This window comes from Kryptolebias marmoratus, linkage group LG5 (assembly GCF_001649575.2).
Source record: "Kryptolebias marmoratus isolate JLee-2015 linkage group LG5, ASM164957v2, whole genome shotgun sequence".
Lineage (NCBI taxonomy): Eukaryota > Metazoa > Chordata > Actinopteri > Cyprinodontiformes > Rivulidae > Kryptolebias > Kryptolebias marmoratus.
Genome location: NC_051434.1, coordinates 17,308,120 through 17,330,595, shown reverse-complemented (window position 1 = coordinate 17,330,595; position 22,476 = coordinate 17,308,120). Strand labels below are relative to the sequence as shown.

General features: G+C 39.9%; 1 protein-coding gene across 1 annotated transcript; it reads right to left on the bottom strand.

Moving 5' to 3' along the window:
- Positions 1 to 7,121: 7,121 nt before the first annotated feature.
- Positions 7,122 to 12,310, bottom strand: irx4b (iroquois homeobox 4b). Its single transcript, XM_017420995.3, has 6 exons — positions 12,034 to 12,310; positions 11,619 to 11,801; positions 10,714 to 10,823; positions 10,478 to 10,634; positions 10,235 to 10,388; positions 7,122 to 10,137 (listed from the first exon to the last, which is right to left on the bottom strand). The coding sequence occupies exons 1-6, from the start codon at positions 12,076 to 12,078 to the stop codon at positions 9,563 to 9,565; spliced, it is 1,224 nt and encodes a 407-aa protein (XP_017276484.1). The 5' UTR covers positions 12,079 to 12,310; the 3' UTR covers positions 7,122 to 9,562.
- Between the last annotated feature and the right edge of the window lie 10,166 nt (positions 12,311 to 22,476).

The window sequence follows — 22,476 nt, the reverse complement described above, 5'->3', positions numbered from 1 at the left end:
TTTCAGTGCATTTTGTCCCGATATCGCCTGCTTTAACAAACTGAGACAAGATTGTTCTCGGCTAAAATAAATAAGTGTTTCTGTGTGCAGAAAATTGTTTTGTTTTTTTGTCACAAGAACGTGTACAACCTGGATGTTATTCTGCGCAGTACCATGCTGTGACAGATAGAGGTCAGTGCTGTCCTGCACATGTTCCTGAACTGAGAGGACAGAAGTATAACGAGACGCCCTTTGCTCTCGGAATTAAAGGCAAACTAAAGCTTTTTTTTTTGTTTTTGAAGGGACGTTAGATTTATGATTGGGTGAACTTTAAAGATAAACTGCTCTATGATTGCTCTGCTGCACTTTCCTATTTGTAACGCGTAGGCCAGTTTTGTTTTTTGTTTTTTTTTTCCTGCAGATGTCTGCACAGGAGAGATAAATTTCATCATGATGCATCTGCTCCCTACAGTCTGTAAACCGGGAGACACCTGGAGAGAGGCGGCCTGATGAGCCACGGCAGCGTGGAACAATGCATGTTTGAAGAAGATCATATATATATTTCATTGGGCTTATTCTCCACAGACCTCTGCATGCCAAATTGGCCCGTGCTCGGCTCGGGCTCCAGACACTTCCAGGCTGTTCTGTCCCCCAGTGAAACTGCATTTTCCACTCCACGGGGCTCAGGTTCGGGGGCGGGGGGAGGGAGTTGTCAGGGCTGATATAATTGGCCCTGGCGACTCCTGGAAGTAGGGCTTAAGCTGTAGTTAACCTCATCTCTCGTCAGTCCGGGGCGGATGATTGAAGGGGAGAGAGGCGCATTGTTAGAATGAAGCATGTGAGCCGGGTCGGTGTCAGGGAGACGACTGGTCGGTCTTGCAGTCGGTACGTCTGGTTAGTTCAGAGGTGATGGGTGGTTGAGTTGGAGGCATTGCCACGGGCGAAATTTTCAGATGAAACTGAGCATGTGAATTGGGCTGAATTACACGGCAGTGTTTCTGTGCTGGGCTATGACTGCACTTTTTAATTATTCACTGCCCTTAAACGCACCACCCAGAATAATATATTATTCCTCAGCACTGTAACTCCAGGTTAGAAAGGTACGTTTAACCAATTTGCAGTGAGACTTGTTAAAAGGTTCCAGTTCGAGCTTTCAAATCAGCTAGTCCAGCACTACATCCAGCTATCCAGTTTCCTTTTTTCTGCATCCTATTAGGTAGTAATTGGAGCTAGAAAACCTCTGAAGAAAATTAAATGTGCCAATGCAGCTACTGTCTGAAATTCCAACATCCATCAACTTATCTGAAGCCCAACAGTAATTTAAGACTTACTTCAGTAACTTAAGCTAAAAAAAAATCTGTATTTTGATGTATAAACTGTATAAGAATGGGAAGAAAAAGGAAAGCAAGATGAAAAGAACTGTTAAAGCTGCTGCCAGTGGCTCATTAGGGTCACCGTGGTAACTACACACCTGTGTCCCACTCCCTGACGCCACAAGCAGTCAGAATTGCGGAGCAGAAAGCAAGCCTCGGACAAAGTCACTGTGCAGGAACAATCATTTTAAAGAAGTTTCTGAACCAGAAGTGTCTGGTCGTGGCACATCATTATCACCCGCCGCAGAAAGGCCAAGGTGGACGATAATGTTTTTTCTTGTTTGTGTGTGTCTGTTACCAACATATCTCATGGACTACTGCGCGACTTTTAATGAAACTTGCTAAAGGAAATCATCGGATGTACGTCTGCAACTGATTAACGTTTGTGGTCAACCCAATTCAAGATGGCTGCCACAGCCAACTGACCTTAAAAATAAAAACACGTATGATGGCATTAGATCTGTCAGTTTTACCAATATTAACCGAAAATTCGGAATGGTAGCAGTTGAGGCAGACACCCAACACTACCTAATTGTACAAGATCTTCATTGAAAATTTCACAATACCTATTTGGAGTGAACTCTGTTAGCAAAATATCTCATGAACAATTTAATAGATTTTAATGAAGCTCTCAGAAAGTAATCACTAGATCTTCATCTACAACTGATTAACTTTTAAAGCCAACCCAATTCAACATGGCCGTCACAGCTAATTGCCGCTAGCCAGCACAAAACTGGCTGTAACTCAGTGAGAGTTACAGATATTGAGCTAAAATGTGTCGTGGTGGTAGCTGGTAGCTGCGCATGTTCTGAGCATAACTTATCACAATATCGTATGAGATTGACCATAATGTTTATTTTGAAAAGCAGCGGGCAACATGCATTCCTTCAAGAACTGCTGGGACTTTTTTTATTTTTTTTTTATTTTTACGTATCTACAATGTCTTCCAGTTATGAAGGGAAGACTTCAGATGCAATGAATATCTGTGAAAACTTGCATGTGCACTCTGTACCTTGAGGCATTATTGAGAGATAACCTTTAGACCTATGGCACTGAAAAGAAAACAGAGTACAAGAAAACAATGCCAACAATCTGATGTATAAATTACATTTAAAAAGTGTCAAGTTTGTGGGAATAGAAAGACTTAGCAAGTAATTTTGTAAATTTAGACAGCTTGGATGGTAATGTGTGACATCATCACACATTAAGTTGAACGTTTTGTGATCAAATCTTCAAAATTCATAAAACATTGTTTGTTTGTTTTTTCTCAGTCACAGTTTAAGATATCAAAATGCCAGTTCGGTGCTGTAAAATCCACCTTTCTCCGACTTATTTAAGCTCTGAATGATGTTCCTGCAGTGAAGTATGTCCGAGCTATAGACTCCAACAAGAGCTGTTGTTTTGCCAAAATCTTGTCGTCTAGGAGGAAATTTTTCACAGTATTTTGGTGAATTGTGTCTGCACCCCACAATACTCCAAGTCTATTCCCGATCGAGCCACGTGTTTTGATGTGTTTTGCCTGGGCTTTTTCAAAGCTGTGAGAGGAGGAGTGAATCGAATCCCATGATGAAAAGGGAAGATCAACAACCAAATAGTAATAAGTGCGCTTCAATACATAAGGCCCTAAATACAACTAAATCTTTAGTATGACATGCACTGATGGGTCGACCAAAATAAACTCAAATTAGACTAATCACATTAAAAATGGCCTCACCACCTGGCAATAGGTAGTGCAGTTAAATGCCAGTGAACTCCTTATTACGGCATCCCTCCACAATCACTCAGTCTACATAAAACATCCTCCTCTTCACGGTAATTGCCCCATTAAAATATTTCTGCTTTAAGACGTGTCACATTACAGACCCCGAGGCTCATTAAGGAGCTCCCTGCCACCAATTATCTGAGCTTCCATGTCTGGAAGCCACACTGACCCAAAACGAGCTCCCGGGCTGATCTGGGAGCAGCCCGGCCTCTTCAAATCTACACTCAGCTGTACGAGAGGCAAATCAAAAAACTGACCTTTGGTCATTGTCTGGAGGCGACTCCGCTCAGCTCCACTTTGGTCAGGTGACAGAGCCTCTGACCTTTACCATGGAAATAATGACTTGTTCTTGTGCCAAGAGCTGAGAGGGTTACCGCGGGGAGCGAGACACCTCCGGCAACATGTGACAGTATTTGGAGGACAGAGTTTGCACTCAGCACTTTGATAGCCCCGGAAAACCAAAGTGTGTGTGACAAGACACAAGAGACTTGGAGCTGTGAGTATATGTATGCCAGTGTGTGTGTGTGTGTGTGGGTGGGTGGGGGTGTGCAACAGAGACTCAGACAGTGTTGAAAGGCAATAGGTGTCAGACAGGAGGTGCAGAGAGGAGTAATTTGAAGATGTCAATACTTTCTGTGGAGACATTCCATGTAAAAATTTCAAAAGCAGGAATGAATACAGAAATGAAGGGAATATCTGGCTGGAGAATAAGGAATAAGGAGGGACAAGTCTGAAATATCCCAGCAAGACCGTGTGATAAAACAGAATTTTGAACAAGAAGATGTAGATAAAGAAAAAAAAAAAGACTTGTGGCACGATTACCAATTTTACTGTCAAATGCTGTTTTTGTTATCTATGTTCTGATTAGAAGAAAAAAAAACATCCTTGTTTCTATTTAGCTAATGATGCCAAGGCAAACCTGGCATCCTTTTTCACTATTCGCTCATTATTCTTCCATTTCTGGCACAATTTCAGATTCGCTAATCCTCCTACAGCTTTGGGAGGAACAGAAAAACCTCCAAAATGCATTAAAACGTGCTACCTGACGGGGAATAGTGGGACAGAAGAAAGAAAATAAGCAGAAAATCTCCACTTAGACAACAATGGGATTTTGGCAAAAGAAGTGAAAAATCCCTGCCCCGTTTGATACTTCCCAGCAGAAACATTATTCAAAGTTTAGGCAAGACATGGGAAGTCGGACTTTATGACTGAACTGCTATTTTTATTTCTTGTTTTATTTTTTTTATGATTTTTATGTCATTGCAGTGCTGCTTTTCTGATGTTTCGAGATTTAACAATAAAATGATCAACTTAAAGTGATGATGACACACAAATGTTTGAGTCCTCTACATTTTTCCAAAGTTTTGCAAACAAATCCTTCTTATTCCCACAAACTTTGCACTTCTTTTCTTGTCTTTTTTTACCCAGTGGGTCTTTCACTGCCGTAGGACTTATGGTTTTCCGTCAAATCTCCACAGAGCATAAAGTGCACACATCCAAACTCTACATTGACTTCCATTCTGTTCTATTTGAGCTCAGAATATTCTCTTGAAATCTAAACGTGAAGGGCCTTTTTAGCTTGTGATATCTTCCACATGAAACACTGTAGACACATAAAAATTGACATATTGACCAACAGACCAACTTATGGTTGAGGAAGGTTTGTTTGAAGCAAATTTTCTGCTCTGGATTTCTGTCTGCCTGGTTCATGAAGTGTGCTGACAGTGAGTGACAGACAGGTGTGTGGTTGCCATGGTGACTCTAACTGGCAGCAGCCTTAACGGTTATTTTGATGTAGGTTCTCTTTTTGTCAGCTTAGATTATTACAAAAGGAAAATCCCAAATTGCTGTTTTAGAGATGAAAGCTCTAAAACATGAATGTTGGATTTCTTTGACAGTACCTGCATTGCCAATCTTAAAAATGTAAAATGTTTTAGTTTTACATAGTATCTTCAGGATCTTTGTTTTATGTTCTGGTTTGAAACTGTTTGGGTTTAGTCTGGCATCTTTCTTAACATTGTTTTCCATTTTTCCCCAGGCAGCTGTGTTTATTAGGAAAAATTGCTCAAACCAACCAAAGAGGAGACAAAGTTAGCAATCATTTGCTGAGAATAGTTGAGTATATCGCTTTAAAAGGCTTTTTTTTTCGGCAGAAGTGAAAACAGATGAAAAAGAAGAGCGTTTTTATAGTGTGCTTTAACCCAGCCTCACGTGCAAGCTGATGCTGCGCCGCATCTGCTGACGCGTGAAGAAGTGCTTGCCGCCAACACTGTCAGGAAATCAGTTTTGAGGTTTCCAGCAGCTGTGTGTTGGATTTTCTGACATTTAGAGACAGAGATGAACATTGTAACCAGCCGAACACCCCTCCATTCCTCACCTTTCTCCTAGAAGGATCTGTACCGTGTCGGATAAGAGAATGAGGCTCCATGAACGGGACAGTCTGCTGTGGTTTCCCCCTGAATAGGCTGTGATCAAGTTGTTCAAGTAAACTGGGTCCGAAAATACCCGATCCAACTAACCTATGTAGAAATTATGATTCCAAACATAATGAACAGCCAACAGTGGCTGCAGTCGACCCTCTCTGGGCCTGTGCTTGATTTGTGTGTCAAAGGATATAAGAAAATTAGTACAATACAAATTCAGGAAACTTCTGGCTTTATTGTCACATTAGTGTTTTGTTTGTTTTCAGTTTTTCTAAGGCTAATGTTAAAAACTTCTCATCGTAATGCCGACGTTTTACAGATTTTTTAAAAATATATATTTGTAATTGCCTGATCTGCCATTGTAAAGGTACAAAGTTGACAATAATGTTTTTGTCTGTGTCTGTATGTGTGCGCATGTTTGTGTCATTGGATGTATGATTACAGCTGTGAAACCAATTCAAAATGGCCGCCACAGCTAACCGACCTGAGCAAACACAGAAATGGCTATAACGCTTTCAGTTTTGCAGATACTGAGCTAGAATCTGCTGTCATAGTAGCTGATAGTCATCTTTGACACTTACTCTGAGAGCTACCACATCTCGCATGAGATGGTGCTGGAAATGATATTTTCAAGGTCTGACCAAACTTTGTTATTTCTCATCATAAGATGATCTTAGTTTGAAACTCCGGCATGAAAGGCGGTGGGTGATATGCATTTTTTTCAAAGAATGCTAGGTGCTTAATTTGTGTTTTTACCAGAAAGCTTAAAAACAGAAATATGCACAATTTTACTTCTTCATTTTATAGAACCTGTGGTTGTGTTTATTTTATATTTTTTTTGGAAATGTCTCTTTTCTCTGCACATTTACCTAAAGTTCCCAACAAAAAGAGTTATTCTCTCACACAGAAGGCATGGTTCCTAAACTCCTCGAAACATTTTGCTCTGGTGTGTGTTTTCTTTTATCTATCACATCACACCTAAAACCGATTTAAATGAAAGTTGCATTCCTGTAAAGAATGCATATTGCCCGCCACCTTGATGTCTAGGTTTTAAACAAAGATCTTACTCAATTCATTATCACTCAGAGTATGAGAGTATGACTCTCAGCTACCAGAACAAAGGTTACCTCAGGATTCGTAAAATTAACTGTTGTAACCAATTTTGTGTTTGCTAAGATTGATTAGCTGTGGCAGACATCTTGATTTGGGTTGGCTTTAAAAGTTATTCAGCTGTAAATGTACATTCAATGATTTCTGGGGATTTCATTAAAATCTGTTCACGGTTTCGTGAGATATTTTGCTAACAGACAAACACGCACACACAAACAGAAGCAATTACATGATTGGTCACCTTTCATGGCGGCAGGAGACAGAAGCTAAGCAAAAATAATGTGACGTAAACCTTTTTTCTTTGAAATTTGACCTGATTTTATGCAATTTAGCTGAAGTGCACATATGTGCCTTTGCAAATATAGCCGTCCTGTGCACTCAGGAGAAAAAACACGTCTCAGGCGTTAAATGGTGAGAAGAAGCTTCCGTCTCCAAACTCCACTCACCACCAGCTGACCTCTTATCTGCCTCCCGTTACTTCTTTACACAACCTTTTCCTCTGCAGCCAAATTTGGCTCAAAATGTTTTTTTCTTTAAAAAAAAAAGGGTGGGGGGGCAATTGTATTTTTTTCTGGTTTATCAAACTTTGACAAAGTAAGTGGAAAAGGTGGAAAAGAAATTCAGGCTAAACGATAAAAGATATTTAAGCAGCCCGTGCCACAATGAGATCCCGTCAGCCGGAGTGTGGAAGGAGGAAAACTTTACGGGAATAAGACGTCAGATGCCATTATTTATCATCTCAATCCTGACTTATTTATGAGGCAGAAACAGAAAGAAATTCTCGGTTGAATTCATGCTGAATTATTTAATCTGAAATGGTTAATTCCATACAAAGCCCAGGCAGTTCCCTCCTCTGTTCTGATAAATACTTTATCACTGTTCTGAAATAAAAAAGAAAACAGGAGAGAAGAGTGGAAAAATATCAAATCTGTCTATTTCTTGTGATTCGTTTTAGAAAGTGTTAAATTATTTGTCTTGTGAGTTATTTTTATGAATTTTTCCAGAATAGTTTTGAATTGTTTAATAATAGTTAGTCGTATTTTTCCATGCATCAAGTTTTTCTACAGAAAACAAAAACAAATCTACAGGACAAAGTTGTGACGCCGATTTAAAACTGTCACAGAGCTTTTTCGAAACTTTTTTTTTATGATGGGGGGAGGGGTCTTCTTCCTGTCCAAGGTTGACGAAGTCACAAGGCTCCTAATGAAAAGGGACGCATCGCTGATTGCAGCTATATCTGGAGCCGAGGTGGAAGTGGCATCGATTTAACAATTTAGCAGCACCCTCCTCTGTGTGTTTCCATTAGTCACGGCTGAATAAAACCCACTTTCCCCCCTTTCACTCCCTCCAAACACACACACAAACAATCTCTCTCTCATACACACACACGCGCACATATTTATATCTCCAAAGCTGCAGATGTATATTCTGCTGCTCAAGAAACAGATTTATATCATCTAAAGAGATTCCGCCGCTGCTTCGGTAACACCGGATATCTGCTGTAATGGCAGAGAAACCACTATGCTACAGAATACACTTCTTTTATTTTTGTGACTCAGTGCATGTGCCAACTGTAGTGCAAGTGAACAACAGTGTTTTCTTTTTTCTTTTTCTTTTTTACACGTGTGTAAACTGTACATTTTGTTTGTTCTAAGATCGTGAAAGTTCATCCAAGTTATGTCACGATAAATTTCTAAAACAGGATCGTACTGACTGTTCGCTAAACCCCCCCAACAGTTTTCCAATTGTAGCTTAGCAACGGTTACCGAGCGCAGCCTGCTTTGAGGGCGATAAAGAGTTTGGAGAGAGGAGCCCTTCTTTAAAAGAACATTTTCACTGAAACACAAAATATTGACTGCATGGATTGTTGCTGCTGAGCTTTTGCACTGGAGACAAAATAAAAACCCTTTTTCACAGAGCATCATGTATATAGCCTGTGCGGCGTTCGTTAGAGAATCACATGATCTTTGTTTATCCCTCAGGCGTGAAGGCAAGCTTTCCTTTTTAGTTGTCTTATGCTCAACAATGCAGTGTGGAAACTGTCAGGGGGACAGTCCAGTGATCAGCTGAATGGTTTAGTGAGGTTTTTCGACTGGTTCTGCCAAGGCCCTGTAGGAGCTCTAACAAGACCATAAAGCTTGACTATCGAAAGAAACGATAAGTAATTTCTGGTTGATCTCCCGTTGCTTGGGTAATTTGTCTCTCAGTTTCACCGATGACAGTTTTCCCTTTCAATTCGGATCGACCTGATGCCCGAATCAAACCCAGTGGACGTAAACGTACGAGGTCCCGGCCTCCTGCTCTGAGGGCTCAGACCGGTGACTCTCAGTTTGAACTCAAAGTTCAGAACTCAATCTCCGGTGCGGTGCAGTGGTCCATATATTATAACTAGACACAGGACTAGAACCCAGAAGTTGAAACCACAAGGGATGAGCAACTCCTAGTGGCTGGCTGCAGTACAATAATTAAGCCCAGCTCCTTCCAAAAGAGACATTTTCCTGACTAAAAGTGCACTTTTTTTCCCAAGTGTTCATGTTTGTTGGTTTGAGTAGCTCTTACCTTGTGGCTGTATGTATGTTTGTAAATACGTTTTTTAAATACAGTTAGTTTCAGTTAGTTTTTTTAGGCTTAACAAAATGTCATGTTGACTGCGACTGACAATTTGTCAGCCTGTTAGTTAGTCGGGAGAGTGTTCAAGCAGAACTTTCGTATTGATAGCACAGACCCACGCTCCTAGTGCCCAGAGTCTGGCTCCAAAAATACAACTTGGCATCACTCGTAAACCTGCAGCTGTTGAGATGGTGTTTAGCGAACAGTCTGGTCATAAAGTCACACAAACAGAGTATAAACTTTTGTTGTACTTCATAGGTCAGACATTCCTTGTGGCGTGATGATGGTGGTGGTAGTTTGGTGGACTACAAAGATGACGTCGATTGGACGTGCTCAAAGGATTGTGCGGGTGTCCTGCTGTCCATCATGACTTCGTCCAAGCCTTTCCACAACTCAGCTGGTTTGGGCTGCTGGAAGGAAGGACCGTGGAAAACTCCATCCACCCAATCTCTGAGGGTGGCGACTGGCGATTCCTGTTGCCTCTCTCTCTTAGTGAGCGCCATATTTGTCGGATACCCAGGAGAGGAGGACCTGGTCGAGGACAGCATGCAAGCAGGGTATTCTGACTGCAAGCTGGCTTCCAGAGACACAGCAGTGTGAGCGATGGACCAGATTTTAGGTTTGGTGTTTCGAAGGTCCGGACTGATATAGTAGGAAGTGTTCTGCTGTTGGACCGGTGTCAGTCTGGAACAATCGGGGGACAGTCTTTCTTTTCCATGCAATGGTTCTGATAGCTGTGTGGGCTGGCCACGTAAGAGGTCTGGGTTCGCGTCACTGTCCTCTGGTAGAAACTGTGGTTTCGGTTCACTTTCAGAAGCATCCGATTCTAGCAGGTCAAAGTCCTCCAGATCACTCTGTAGATCTGAACAATGTTGATCTGCTATAATTTGAATTAAAAAAAGGAAAAAGAACACAAATGAGTCTGTGCATGCTGATCACAATTTAAAAGACTATAAAAAGATTCAGGTGCTTCTTACTGGGAATGTGTGTGTCACTTTTAAGTGGCTTCACAGGTTCACCACTGTCATCTTCACAGCCTCGGTCATCAGAGCTTTTACAAGCCCGCGGTGACCACGTCACCTTGTTCTCCTTTTTCAGTCTCCGGCGCGCATTAGCAAACCATGTGGACACCTGCGACGAATATAGTGTCAAATAAAAAAGACAACAACTTAGAAATCACTAGAAAACACATGCTAGTTAATTTGGAAAAAAAAAAACACCTGTGTGAGCGTCATCCTGGTGATGATAGCAAGCATTATCTTCTCCCCCTTGGTTGGGTAGGGGTTCTTCTGGTGCTCCTGCAGCCAAGCCTTCAGGGTGCTGGTGGTCTCTCGAGTGGCATTTTTACGACGTGACGAACTATCTGAGCAGGAATACCTGAGCCAGAGGATCATAAGAATTGTGTAACACCAAAATATCAAAATCTAAAGGCAGTAAAACACATTTATGGACTTACCCATATCTGTCATAGGGATACTGTCCAAATGTGTACTCATAAGGATAATAGGCATGAGTCTGAGATGTCCCCACATGCCCAGATGCAGCTTCCTTGGGATCTAGTGGCCTCTGAAATTATTAGTTAGCCAGTTAGTTAAACATATCTGAATTTTAAAAAGCAGAAAAAATTGTTATACCTAAAAAAAATGATGCCATTGTTGATTTGTGCGAAAAGGATTTTTTGCAAATGGCTAATTGGTAATCCTGTTTTTTTTTTTTGGTTAGGCTTTTTAAATAAATAAATAAAAGTCTATAACATGTCAAATTGTCAATACAAACGAGAAATTACACGCCTAAAGTCAACAATAAAGCTAAACATTACATGAATGCACATTAGGACAGCAGGAAAAACAAAAACACAGTGAGGGAGTGGAATATTGTCGGTTTAGTCTGGTGCAAGTTAGAGTTGTTTTTGGGTCACCCTTAGAGTTAAAAACTAACATTTCACAATTTTATTTCTGGTGCAAAATGTTCCAATTCTGTGCCTAGCTGGCTTCCAGTCCCTGTTAACGACTCCTGTACTGCTGTTTTCAAATCATTTTACTCACTACCTTTAGAATAAGACCATTGAGGCATTTAAAAATCAATTTTATAAAAGAAAAATATCTAGTACTTGTATGCTATAGTGGTACCACTTCACTGGTTTGTGATCTAAAACTCTTAGTGTGTGTTTTTACAATGACATCACAGAGTTTCTAAGCCCCAAACAGTTACAGATATAACCTTTACTTGCAAACGTGATCTGATAAGACAAGACACTAGCATACCTGAACTCAGTTGGTTGTTGAGAAATAAATGTTATAAAGTCTGATCATTACATTTGTCTATTCTTGTTAGTTAAAAAAGACAGAAAAAAGTACAAACCTGGCTCACTCTGGAGTACAGAGCGGTGGAGTCACTGGTGCAGGTGTTGTAGTAGCTTTGGCTCTTTGGGTAAGGGCCGCTGTAGACCCCGATGCCGCTTCCAGGAGTGAACTGGTGGCCCGGGGAGCGCAGCACGGAGTGTGACGGGGGGGCTCCGGCCAGGGAACTAGAAGTCATTAAAAACTATAAAGAAATCGATAAAAACGGGATTTTATTATCCATATTAAAATACATTGCGTACACTAATAAATAGCAGAGAAAATAGCGTATCCAAAAATGCGCAAATGCGCAAATTCACTTTAACTGATTTAGGATTTGTTTTCCCTCTCAGACAAATTAAACAAATAGTTTGTTCTTAATTTTGACACATATGACAACAATTAAAGAGTTTTTCTTAAATTGACAAATACTGTACCTGCGGTGTGGGGGAGTAGGAGTATCCTAACTGAGAATAAGCCATGATGGTTCAAATCAGGCGAAAGTAGGAGTGAGAGCGCGTGGCGACATCCAACAGCATCCGTGCCTCACGCGGATTCTTCTCTCCCCCCCACAGACACTCGGGGGCTGCTGTCCGTTCAACTTCCCACTTTTTTTCTTTTTTTTAACCATCACAGAATCATCTAAAAGCGCGTCCGGATCTGGGCGCGCGGACGTTTACGCACCGCGTCCTCCATGGCGACGCGCTTTAAAAAAAAAAAAAAAAACAGACAACAGCTTCGGAAAGTAACTTCTGGGCTTCAGCTCTGCCTCACTCTGCAGCTTCTGGTGTCCCTGCTACTTTACAAGCCAAACCAGTTTGCGTCTGTGTGTTGTGTGTGTAATCCAGTCATGCGTCTTCCTGTGATGCGCTCTTTGGTTTTAAGGCGCGTCTCCTCCGACGTCAGCCCGTGTGCTCACACCGACAACTCTCCCATCCCGGTGTCCTTCCAGCTTTTATCCAACGGGACAACTCTGATTCCAACCCCTCGCTCCCAACTGCACCCACCCCCTCCAGGTAAAAAAACAGAGTGGGATCAATTCTCCAAACAAACACGCGCGCACACACACTTCCGCCACAGTTTTGGCCAAGAGGGAAGGGAGACGAGGAGGAGGGGCAGGGAATCGGGGACGTGTGATGCGTTGACACCCCATTGACACGAGATGATTGATGACTACAACCTGATATTAGCATAATCGTTTTGCCCTGTAGTTTAGATAACTTGTCACCACGGAGAAATCACGCTGTCACCCTCCACGCACACATATTCATGAGTCGGGGGTGCGTGGGGCGGGGAGGGGGATTATTTCAGGTCTCCTCCGAGCAAATTAATCAAACAATAACCACTTCGTGCATTCCCTTGAGTAAGCACCTTTAGCAGTTGAATGGCTTGTCATGTTTTAATAACAAAGACTTAAGATGCCCTGATGAAGTAGAAACACTGTTTTTTTTTCTTCTCCTCCTCCAGTCTGCATTTTGCTCTAATTTATTTTTCTTCCAAGAGTTTTGGAGGAGGGAAACTGGTCAAGTATTGAAGGCTTGGCGGTCCTCGAAAAGAATGCTCATCGCCCGATGCCTGTCATGCCAGACTTTTAAACTAAGATCAATTTATGTTGAGAAATGACAGAGTGATCGGGGCATCGTAGCACGAAGACTAAAACGTTCTGTCAGCGCTTGGAGTATGTGTTGCGAATGACTCTCAGCCACTAACACGGAAAGTTTTAGCTCAGTGTCTGTGCAGTTTACTGAGCTGTGTTGGCTAAAGTCGACAAGCTGTAGTGGTTACCCTGATCTGCGTTGAGTCCAAAAGTAATTCACCTGTACATGTGCATCACAATGATTGCTTTCTGGAAGTTTTATTATAAACTGTGCAGTGACTCATGCAATATTTTGTTAATAGGAAGACTGGGCTGACTTCAGCAATTAAGGAGAAAGTTTTAAACAAAGATCTTGTGCAGTGTGTAGTGCTCTGAATATGTGTTGCGGATGACTCTGAGCTACGACACCAAATTTAGCACAACATCTGCAAAATTACCTGAATTATAGTCATTTTTGTGTCGGTCAGTGTTGATTATCTATGGCAGCCATCTTGAATTAAGTTGATTTAAAAAGTTATTCAGTTATAGGTATATATCCAATGATTACTTTCTGAAAATTTCTATAGAATTTGCAATATGAGGTATTTTGCTAACATGACAAACATACACAAGGGCAAAAACAATTATCACACTCCTTTATCCTTTTGGAAGGAGGTTATAATAAAAATAATGGAAGACAGTCTAAATTTGGACATATTGTTACCAAACTTGACAGGTATTACCTTTCTTTAAGATAAAGAAAAGGGAAATCAGGGATGGTATGAAGTTTCAGTGCAGAAAAAGGAGGTAAACATTTTAAACATTTATTTTTTTCCTGCTCATATCAGATCCATTACTTTAGGCTGTGATCTAGCAAAAAATGTTTTAAACTGTCATTTAGTTTCAACTATGAGTCCAATGTTACAAATGGTCAAAAATAAAACTCTAAGATCCTCATCTGAGCTTTTTTTTTAAGCCAAGATGAAGGCGAAGCATCTGCGCTGCTTGTTTATCTGTTCATCATTAACATTATTCAGAAACTAAGTGAAACTGAATAAATAATTGTGGTGAGGTGTTATATTTCTTCAGCGTAAGCATAAATTAACCAGAACACAAAATGCCGAAGGTCACTGGCATTTGTGGAGCGTCCGGGCTCAAAGTGCCTTCTGGTGTCGTACTTTCAGTAAGTTACCAAGAAAAAATAATCAAATTTATGTGCAACTAATTGTTGTGACGGCAAATAGAAGCACAGGCTAGATGGAAAACATCACTGTTAAAAAAAAGACAAAAATAGAGAACAATGAGTGAAATCTTTCTCTTGGGTTGCCAAGATTTTGGCTACAGGGCAACAAAAGGAAGGATCCAGAGAATTTGGCCAAGAAAATGTAGAAACCTTTTGGAACTTAGAAAAATCGCTCAAGCAGAGTCAAACTAAGCTTGTCTGAAGAGAAACGAATGTTGCTGAACACTAAAGGTCCCCTTCTTTATTTTTTTATTTTTTGAATGAAAACATTTTCTTCTCTGAAAACATTTTAGAGCTGCCGTTGATGCTAAAGTGGCAGTTATATTAGGCCAACACAGACAGACAACCATGCACGTGGACAATTATTACTACTTTGTGAACAGCATGTGTGAGGAAGTTTAAAAATGTCTCAAAACATTTGCAGTGTTCTCTATTTTAGCCATTGTATCACAGAGGCTCACAATATTATTAGCTGAATTTTGAACTTGTCTGCACAATGAACCAAATGTTAATACATGAAAACATTCGCACAACATACCTGCAAGTTGTACATTTATAGCTGTACTGTTCTCTACTACTACTACTGCTTCTTTGTCTCGATTAAGTCACAACGTATCTTAACTGTCTTCATTTATTGTAATTTATTCTCTGTTTTTCTCTCTAATCAGTCACAGTTTGGTTGCCAAAAAGTCGCCAAAGTTGTCTCATATTGCTTGCATTTTCTGACTTATGGGAACTAAACTGAGAATGATTCAAGACAAAATCCAGACACTCGTTACGACTCTGAGAGTAAATTTGTCATGCAGATTTTTAGAACAAAATTCCAGCAGAACGAGAGGAAGCCTCTGTGAGCCATCTGAGGACACTGATACCGTTGTGAATGTTTTGAGACATTTTGGAAACTCCCTCGCAAATGTTGACCACAATGTGCTGCCAACAGTCACATCCCAGTGAGATACAGGCTTTATGGCGGTCGGTTGGATCAGAACTAACTATCAGAACTGTTTCACATTTCATAATAATAGTCAAGGTTACTTATAACCATGACTGCCCAACATTATTCTTAAGTTGATATCTCGATTCTGACAGTCCTTTGTTTTTCTTTCTTACGCTTAATGACACTGATTTTTGTGTTAAAAGTTGAGGAATTTGTGTGGAGTATCTGTGCTGTGTCTGGCCACATGTTGGGCCACTATAAGCACAACGATGGTTTATTTAATAGGAGAAATTGCTGGTATAAGCGTATAGATATACAGCTTCGTTCCTGACTGTAATATTTTCTGTGCGGTCCTTATAATGAAATGGAGGCAAATGCCAAATTTTTGATTGCCTCAAGAGAAACAGAACAAACATTTAAAAAGAGTTGAGTGAGAGCCTTTACGTGCAAGGCTCCAACATCAAGAGGCGAACGAGGAGAAGAGGCAACGTCTAAAGAGGCAAAGTTGGGGAGTTGAAGAAATCGTTAATAGTCAGGGGATCTGAAATGGAGCGAAGGGATGTGGAGAGGTAAAAGGACAAAATATTCCCAGTGCACCCAAAGTAAGGCTGGAACAACAGAGCTGCATCACCAGAAAGCATCTCGGTCCCCACCGGGGAGAACGCATCTGTGTACCGGAGCTTGATTGACATTCCATTTGTCCCGTGAAAGGTGCTCATATACCGAACATGGACTAACTGTCTCCCCCTCATCTGTGCTCAAAGCTCGGAAATGAAGTTATCTCCCTGCACTGTTGTCGCACGGCTTCGCACAAAAACATATGCCACTCAAAGGAAATGGCAATTTGTTTAGCTGCTGACAATGAACATGATTGAGTTTAATCTTGGTTTGGTGTTTGTTTATGGGTAAATAACTTGTGGGGTACAAACGGACTGTAGATTTGTAGGAGTTCATCTTTCAAAGCTTTTGTCCCATTGTTTCAGGGTATGACACAAAAGAAGAAAGTTAAAGCATGCGTTGCACAGAGAGGTGTGTGGATAATGCTATTTCCCTCTTTTTCAATATTCAGCGGGCTACTTATACATTAATACATGGTCTGTTTATAAATTTATGGCATTCCTCTAGTATATATTTCTTCAGGCTTTGCGTTCGTTAGACCGTGATTATTTTTTTCTGATCTCGTTCCCCTCGCATCAATCATTCATTCAAGATGCTCCACAGTAAAAAAAAAAAGAAAGGAAGGAAACATCTTTTAGTTGTCTCCTCCTGCATCCAGCTCCAGCTATTATGCAGAGGGTGGGGAATGGGGGTTAATGATAGAAGCGTGTTAATGTGACGAGGAGGGAGGAGTACTGCGGAAAGTGTTGGCAAGAAGGGGCCAAACAACTCCAATCACAAGTTCCTTCAATCACACTGCATCTGCATTCGAGCATTTTCCTACCATAGGTCTGAAATCTATGCAATTTTAATCTGTTTAACACGTAGATGCTTTTTAAGCTTTTGTCTTGTTTTTAGTTCTTTCACCTTGAAAACCCGCTTGTGGGTACAGCAGAGGGGCCTAAAGACTGGACTGTGGAAGCTTCTAGGAAAGGTTTGTTGATGTTTTATTTGTTTAAGTCATTTTTATATTGTGGCTCTTTATAGCATCTTGCAGCAAATGAAACCAATGAAATAATCAGTGTCAACTTGTTTCAAAATCTTAAATTAAAACTTAACTGGGCTTTTATACTGGAGATGGTATTTCACTTAAACTTTGGGAAAGGAAAAATTAAGGACAGCTCTGCCCGAGAATAAACAATCAGATGCTGAAATGTAGTTTTTCATCTATGGCTGCTTGTAAATAGATTTTAGTCATATAAGGTTTTTAGCACATTAAGTGCCAGACCAGGAATGCTGACAAATTTAGGCCCTATTTATTAAAAACTGAGATTTTCTGCTGCCTTTGCACCTCTTGTCTACATGCAAACACAGTTTTTGGTGAGAATATCTGATCCTTTTAAAACGCTTCCCAAAATGGCGATTTAAAAAAAATCTGTGTGGCTTATCTGTGGACAGGAGATAAAGAGTTTCTGAAACACTATGGTGTAGCAGCCTGTTTCGCTCCTGCCCACCATTACTTTGTACTCTAGAAACCAAAAAAACAATTAAGCTGTATCTACTGGTTTTCCTACATCTGTTTCACTGAGATCCTGCATCTCTTAGCCTTCAAATAATATCATAGTAATTTAAAATGTTGTTTTAGAAAAAAACTAGGTTTTTGGAGAATCTTTACCTAAGCTAAAAATGTTCCTTCTCTGTAATTTGAAATGTTGTTACTGTGGACTAAAGAAATATAGAAAAGTAAAGAAAAAATATTATTTTAATAAAAATATTCAGAGTAGAGAAGGCCAGTTCTGAAAAAGTTTCGTAAAATGAAAATATAAAGACAATGCAGGGATTTTGCAGATTTTGCATCCTTCTAAACTCACACGCAATGCATGCAAAATCTTTTCTGGTTGAGTTTTGCATATTCTAAACACAATAGGATGTGACCAATTTAACTAACACAGTGTTTTCATATGATATCTTTAGACGTGTGTCATGTTCTCAAGGGTGCCGCAAGGGAAGACAGTATCATGATATTTATATTTTATATTAATAATGAATCCAGAAGTATGCCAGCTGATTCAAGAGAAAATAGTGATTGCACTTGTCTTTAAAATAAATTAAACAGCAAAATGATTATATAGATCATGCAGCTAGAACACATGAACTTCTCGAGCTAACCAAAAAGTCTCTATTTTAAATCTTATTTGTTTGGGGTTTGGTTTTATACAGTTTACAATTTCCATTCAATTTCTAACCATTTTAGCACACGATCTAAGTTTAATGGTTGCAGGATGACGATAAGGGGAGACAAAACATGAAAAAATTAGTTTAATGGCTTTATTGTTGTTTTGGTTTCTAGAGAACAAAGTGATAGCAGGCAGGTCCAAGATACCGTGCTATGTCATTGTTTCTCAAAAGCTCCGTGCTTTGATTCTACACAGGTACTGTCATGATGTGGGGTGAAGGAAGCGAACCCTGAGCGCAGATTCATATTAAACAAAATAATTTATTAAATAAAGAAAAACAAAACAAAAGCTGACGTGGCAGCAAAACAAATAAAGAACAAACTAAAACTAACGTGAACAGGAACGTGGACAAGCAGGACGGAAAACAAACAACCAGTAACTAGACAATAGACAATGGACCAGCGAGGTATGGGAAGAGTGACCGGGTTTTTAAGACTGCGGATAACGAGGTGAGTGGGAACAGGTGGAATGATTACTGATTCAGGACAGGTGAAGATGGGCGTGGCTGACAGACAAGTGAACGACTGGGGAAGAGTGGAAATGAAAACACAAACACAAGGAGGACAGAACCTAGATGAACCAATAACTAAAAATAGGAAACAAAACAAAAACAAAAACCAGAAAAGCCAAATCACCACAGGTACAGCACAAATTGAGTTTTTAAAAATCTAATTTTGTTCTCAGGAGATGCATTTTCCCCATTTAATTCCCCATTTAAAAAAATACCTGCATTACTGTGGATGGGGCCACATATGAGGACACATACATACTTCCTTGACTAAACTTACTTTTAGATTACAAAAATATCATCTTCATAGGAAAATAAAGAAATACAAATAGTTTTAAAGTAGTTTATTTCTACAGGCAATCGAGAGTTTCTTTAGGTATCATTACAGTTTTACATCAAATTCTTTCTGTGGTTAAACCTGCAGAAGCTTTTTGACGCAGTGTTTGCTTTTATACTTACTGTGCAAAAACATATTGTACATATAAGTTTAATCTATATTGTAGGCTGACTGTAAGTCTAAATAAAAGTGTCTCTGCTTCTGTTTGAGGTGGCCACATCATGAAATGGTGAGCTTTCTGGCTTTCGCCAACAAGGCGGGGAAAAGGTTGGCCATTGGCCACTCCTATAAATTCACTGGCACTGTCTTATTCTCTTATCCTTCTGAGCTTTTGTATTGGTTTGCCATTTATTTTCCTCCCCTACCTATTTGGGATAAGTAGACCCTCATAAACATAAAAAACAAACATTACTTTTAAACAACTCTGTGATGTCCATTGGCATTTTTTCTATGGCTATTTTTATTGTAAATTGTTTAGCCTGTCTGATGTGGTCCAAATTTTACTTTTCAACCAAAATCAGACTTTAATGGACATCTCCATGACGCTGTCTCCTCTACGCTGTGATTACAACATCTTTTCACCTTTCACTTATCAACCAAATTTAAACGTTTAGATGAAAAAGTTGTTTTTCCTGTATCTTTTCAATGAAACTGTGTAAGTGGGTCTAGCAGTTGCTGTTTCACCATCATACATCTGAACACAGAGGGAAATTTAGGTCACTTCTTCACTTCTCGTCCAGCTTCTTTGAGGATGAAGATTCCGAGACAAAAAGGAGAGGACAAGGGAGAGATTGCAATAAATGGATCATGAGGAAAGAAAATAGTCCTTTTTTTTCCCGCCACAGGACTCGCCCTGAAACAACTGTCTCTTGTTAAGCACGACAGCACCAGCCGAGAACAAGAGCAAAGCAGGCTTGATGTGATCCACAAACAAGGCCGCCAACACCAAGCAACCTGTCTGACCACCGAGCAGCAGCCGTGCCATGTTTGCTGCTTCTCTGCTCCTGCCTAATAAGAGCCCGGTGGAAGATCCAGAGTCACTGAACTCAGAGTGGGAGTCTATAAATGCCCTGGCCTTCCTCATCAATGATGTAAGACACTGGAACAGAGACAAGCTAATCCTCTTAGCCACTGTGCAGCGGGTGTGCCGGTGTGTGTGTGTGTGTGTGTGTGAAAAGAAGCAGATGAAGAAAGACGCTGAAGCAGAAAGAGAGACAGGTTTAGGCTACGGGCAGCTCTTAAGAGTGTGTACAGTTTTGAGTTGAGCCCTGGGAGGCCAGCCGTATTCCTCCCCATCACTTCCACTTCATTACTCCGGGAGCGGACATACATTATTCAGCTCCACAAGCCTCAGTCCACTGGGACCAATAGAGCCTTTAACAAACACTTTAACCTACCCTAACTCACACATTGATCCACTCAAATATTGGTCCATCATCTGTCTTGGTCTCCTTGGATTTATGTTTATGTACATGCTGTCAAAATTAAATTTTGACCTATTTGAACTCTGTTCCTTTTTCAGATTTGATGTCATTCCAAACTCCGGTGTAATGTATGCAAAAGTGATGAATAATTATTGAAAAATCAATATTTTGTTTTGTATTTTATGAAATCGATATTCTAAAATGTTTAAGACCAAAGTCTTAATATTTAAAGAACAAAATGATTAAACTAAGAGTTAGAAAATTTCTAAAGACAAATCCCGACATCCATAATTTTGCTTCTCTAAAGCTCATTAGTAATTTGGGATTTACTTTTTGTACTAATCTAAGCTGACAAAATGCCAACATTTTGATGTATAAACTGAAAAGAGAATCAGGATTTAAAAATATTTAAGCCACTGTCAGTGGTTCATTAGGGTCACCATGGTAACCTCACACACGTCTCTCACTTCCTGACAGCAGTCTTAATAAGACAGTCAGACAAAATACAGACTAGAAAACAGCCTCAAAGTCACTGTGCAAAAACTAGAAGTCATATTTAAAAAAATGTCTGAAGTGTAATCTGCATCAGGTCATGCTGCATGTCGTTTTTGTGTGCCTACAGTGTTATATGTAGATTTGGCAAGTTTGAAAGACCCCTCACATCCAATTTTGAAGAGAAATAGCTGAGCTCAGATACAGTGGAAGTCAATGAGTGTTTTGCTGTGTGCACTCTGTGGGAATGTGAGAGAAAATGGTAAGTCCTACAGCAATGAGAGACATTGAATAGAGAAAAGTACGAAGTACTTTGATGTGTGAACTGTATAAGGGGTGTAAAGACTGTAGTAATAAGAAGAGTTTGCAAAATTTTGAAAAGTTTAGACAGCTCAAAAGTTAGTGTGTGATACATTAAATAGTTACTGAACATTTGGGAAAACAGCTTAAATCAGAAATTATAAAAATTAAACTGTAATACAAAAAACATACAAACATCAGTTTAGTCGTGCAAAGCCCGACATTTGTGACTCATTTAAACGTTGAATAATGTTTCTAATGTGAAGTATGTCTAAGTTACAGAGCCCCAAACATGGCTGGGTTTTCTCACCTATTTTCCCAAAAATCCCATTTTTGCTCTGATGGAAAAGGAAGAATAACAGGTGAATAATAATAATGCATTAATGCTTTTGCATTGGCGCCCTAATTAAAATGTAATCAGATTCATTTATTAGGTTAACTAAGTCAAATATAGGTCATGAAGACAATAAATACTCTAATTTTTGATCAGATAAATCAAAATTACAAAATCAATCGTCAAAAATAAAAAAAAAAAGCCCTGAAATCATTTATTGGTGGACGTTTAGCCCCATGTAATTGCACTAGTTTGTCTGCTTTTGATTCACAAAAGGAGGAATGCCATGAAAAGAGGGAATTGTTGCACTTTGCCTCAGTATTAGGTTTGCTGCACTGCTTGGGGCTCAAGTGCCATCCTCTGGTGTGTAAAAGTTACTACAGCTAAATTTGTGTTTTTTAAGAGTGTGTGTGTGTGTGTGTGTGGTGGTGTTACCCTGAGGGTGCAGTGGGCTCATCTTGCGCAGGTTATTGACTGGGGTGAAAAGATCACCCACAGTGTGGTGACCAACCAAAGACAACACAGTAGATCCGCTTGTCTGCATAGCTACACTTAGGTGTGGTTGAAGAATTCATGTTACATCTCTGCCCGGACCTCCCAGGAATTAAGCCCACCAACAAAGACTGCTGCAAGTGAGTTTATATAATTTCATTAGTAGTATATGTTTTGTTTTGTTTTTTACAATCCAGTTCAGACTACAAGAATTAATATTTGTATCATAAATCTGGATAAAACAGAAAAGTAAGTAGGCAGACAGAAGATGTTAATTATTGTGTTAATCTTCATTGCAGTGATCATTGTTTTGTCATTTTTAAGTGAATGCTGCCTCACTCTGCACACAGGAAGCCAAGCAGCTCCAGAGAGCTTCTTCTTCTGTGTGAAATGACTGATCATC

Bases quoted from the DNA above. Each gene is read 5' to 3' on its own strand.
- irx4b (XM_017420995.3), bottom strand. From the start codon at position 12,078: ATGGCTTATTCTCAGTTAGGATACTCCTACTCCCCCACACCGCAG. The intron at 10,824-11,618 runs GTTTGTACTTTT...TAATAATTTCAG, and splicing joins TGTACTCCAGAGTGAGCCAG to AGGCCACTAGATCCCAAGGA. The intron at 10,635-10,713 runs GTAAGTCCATAA...CCTCTGGCTCAG, and splicing joins TATCCCTATGACAGATATGG to GTATTCCTGCTCAGATAGTT.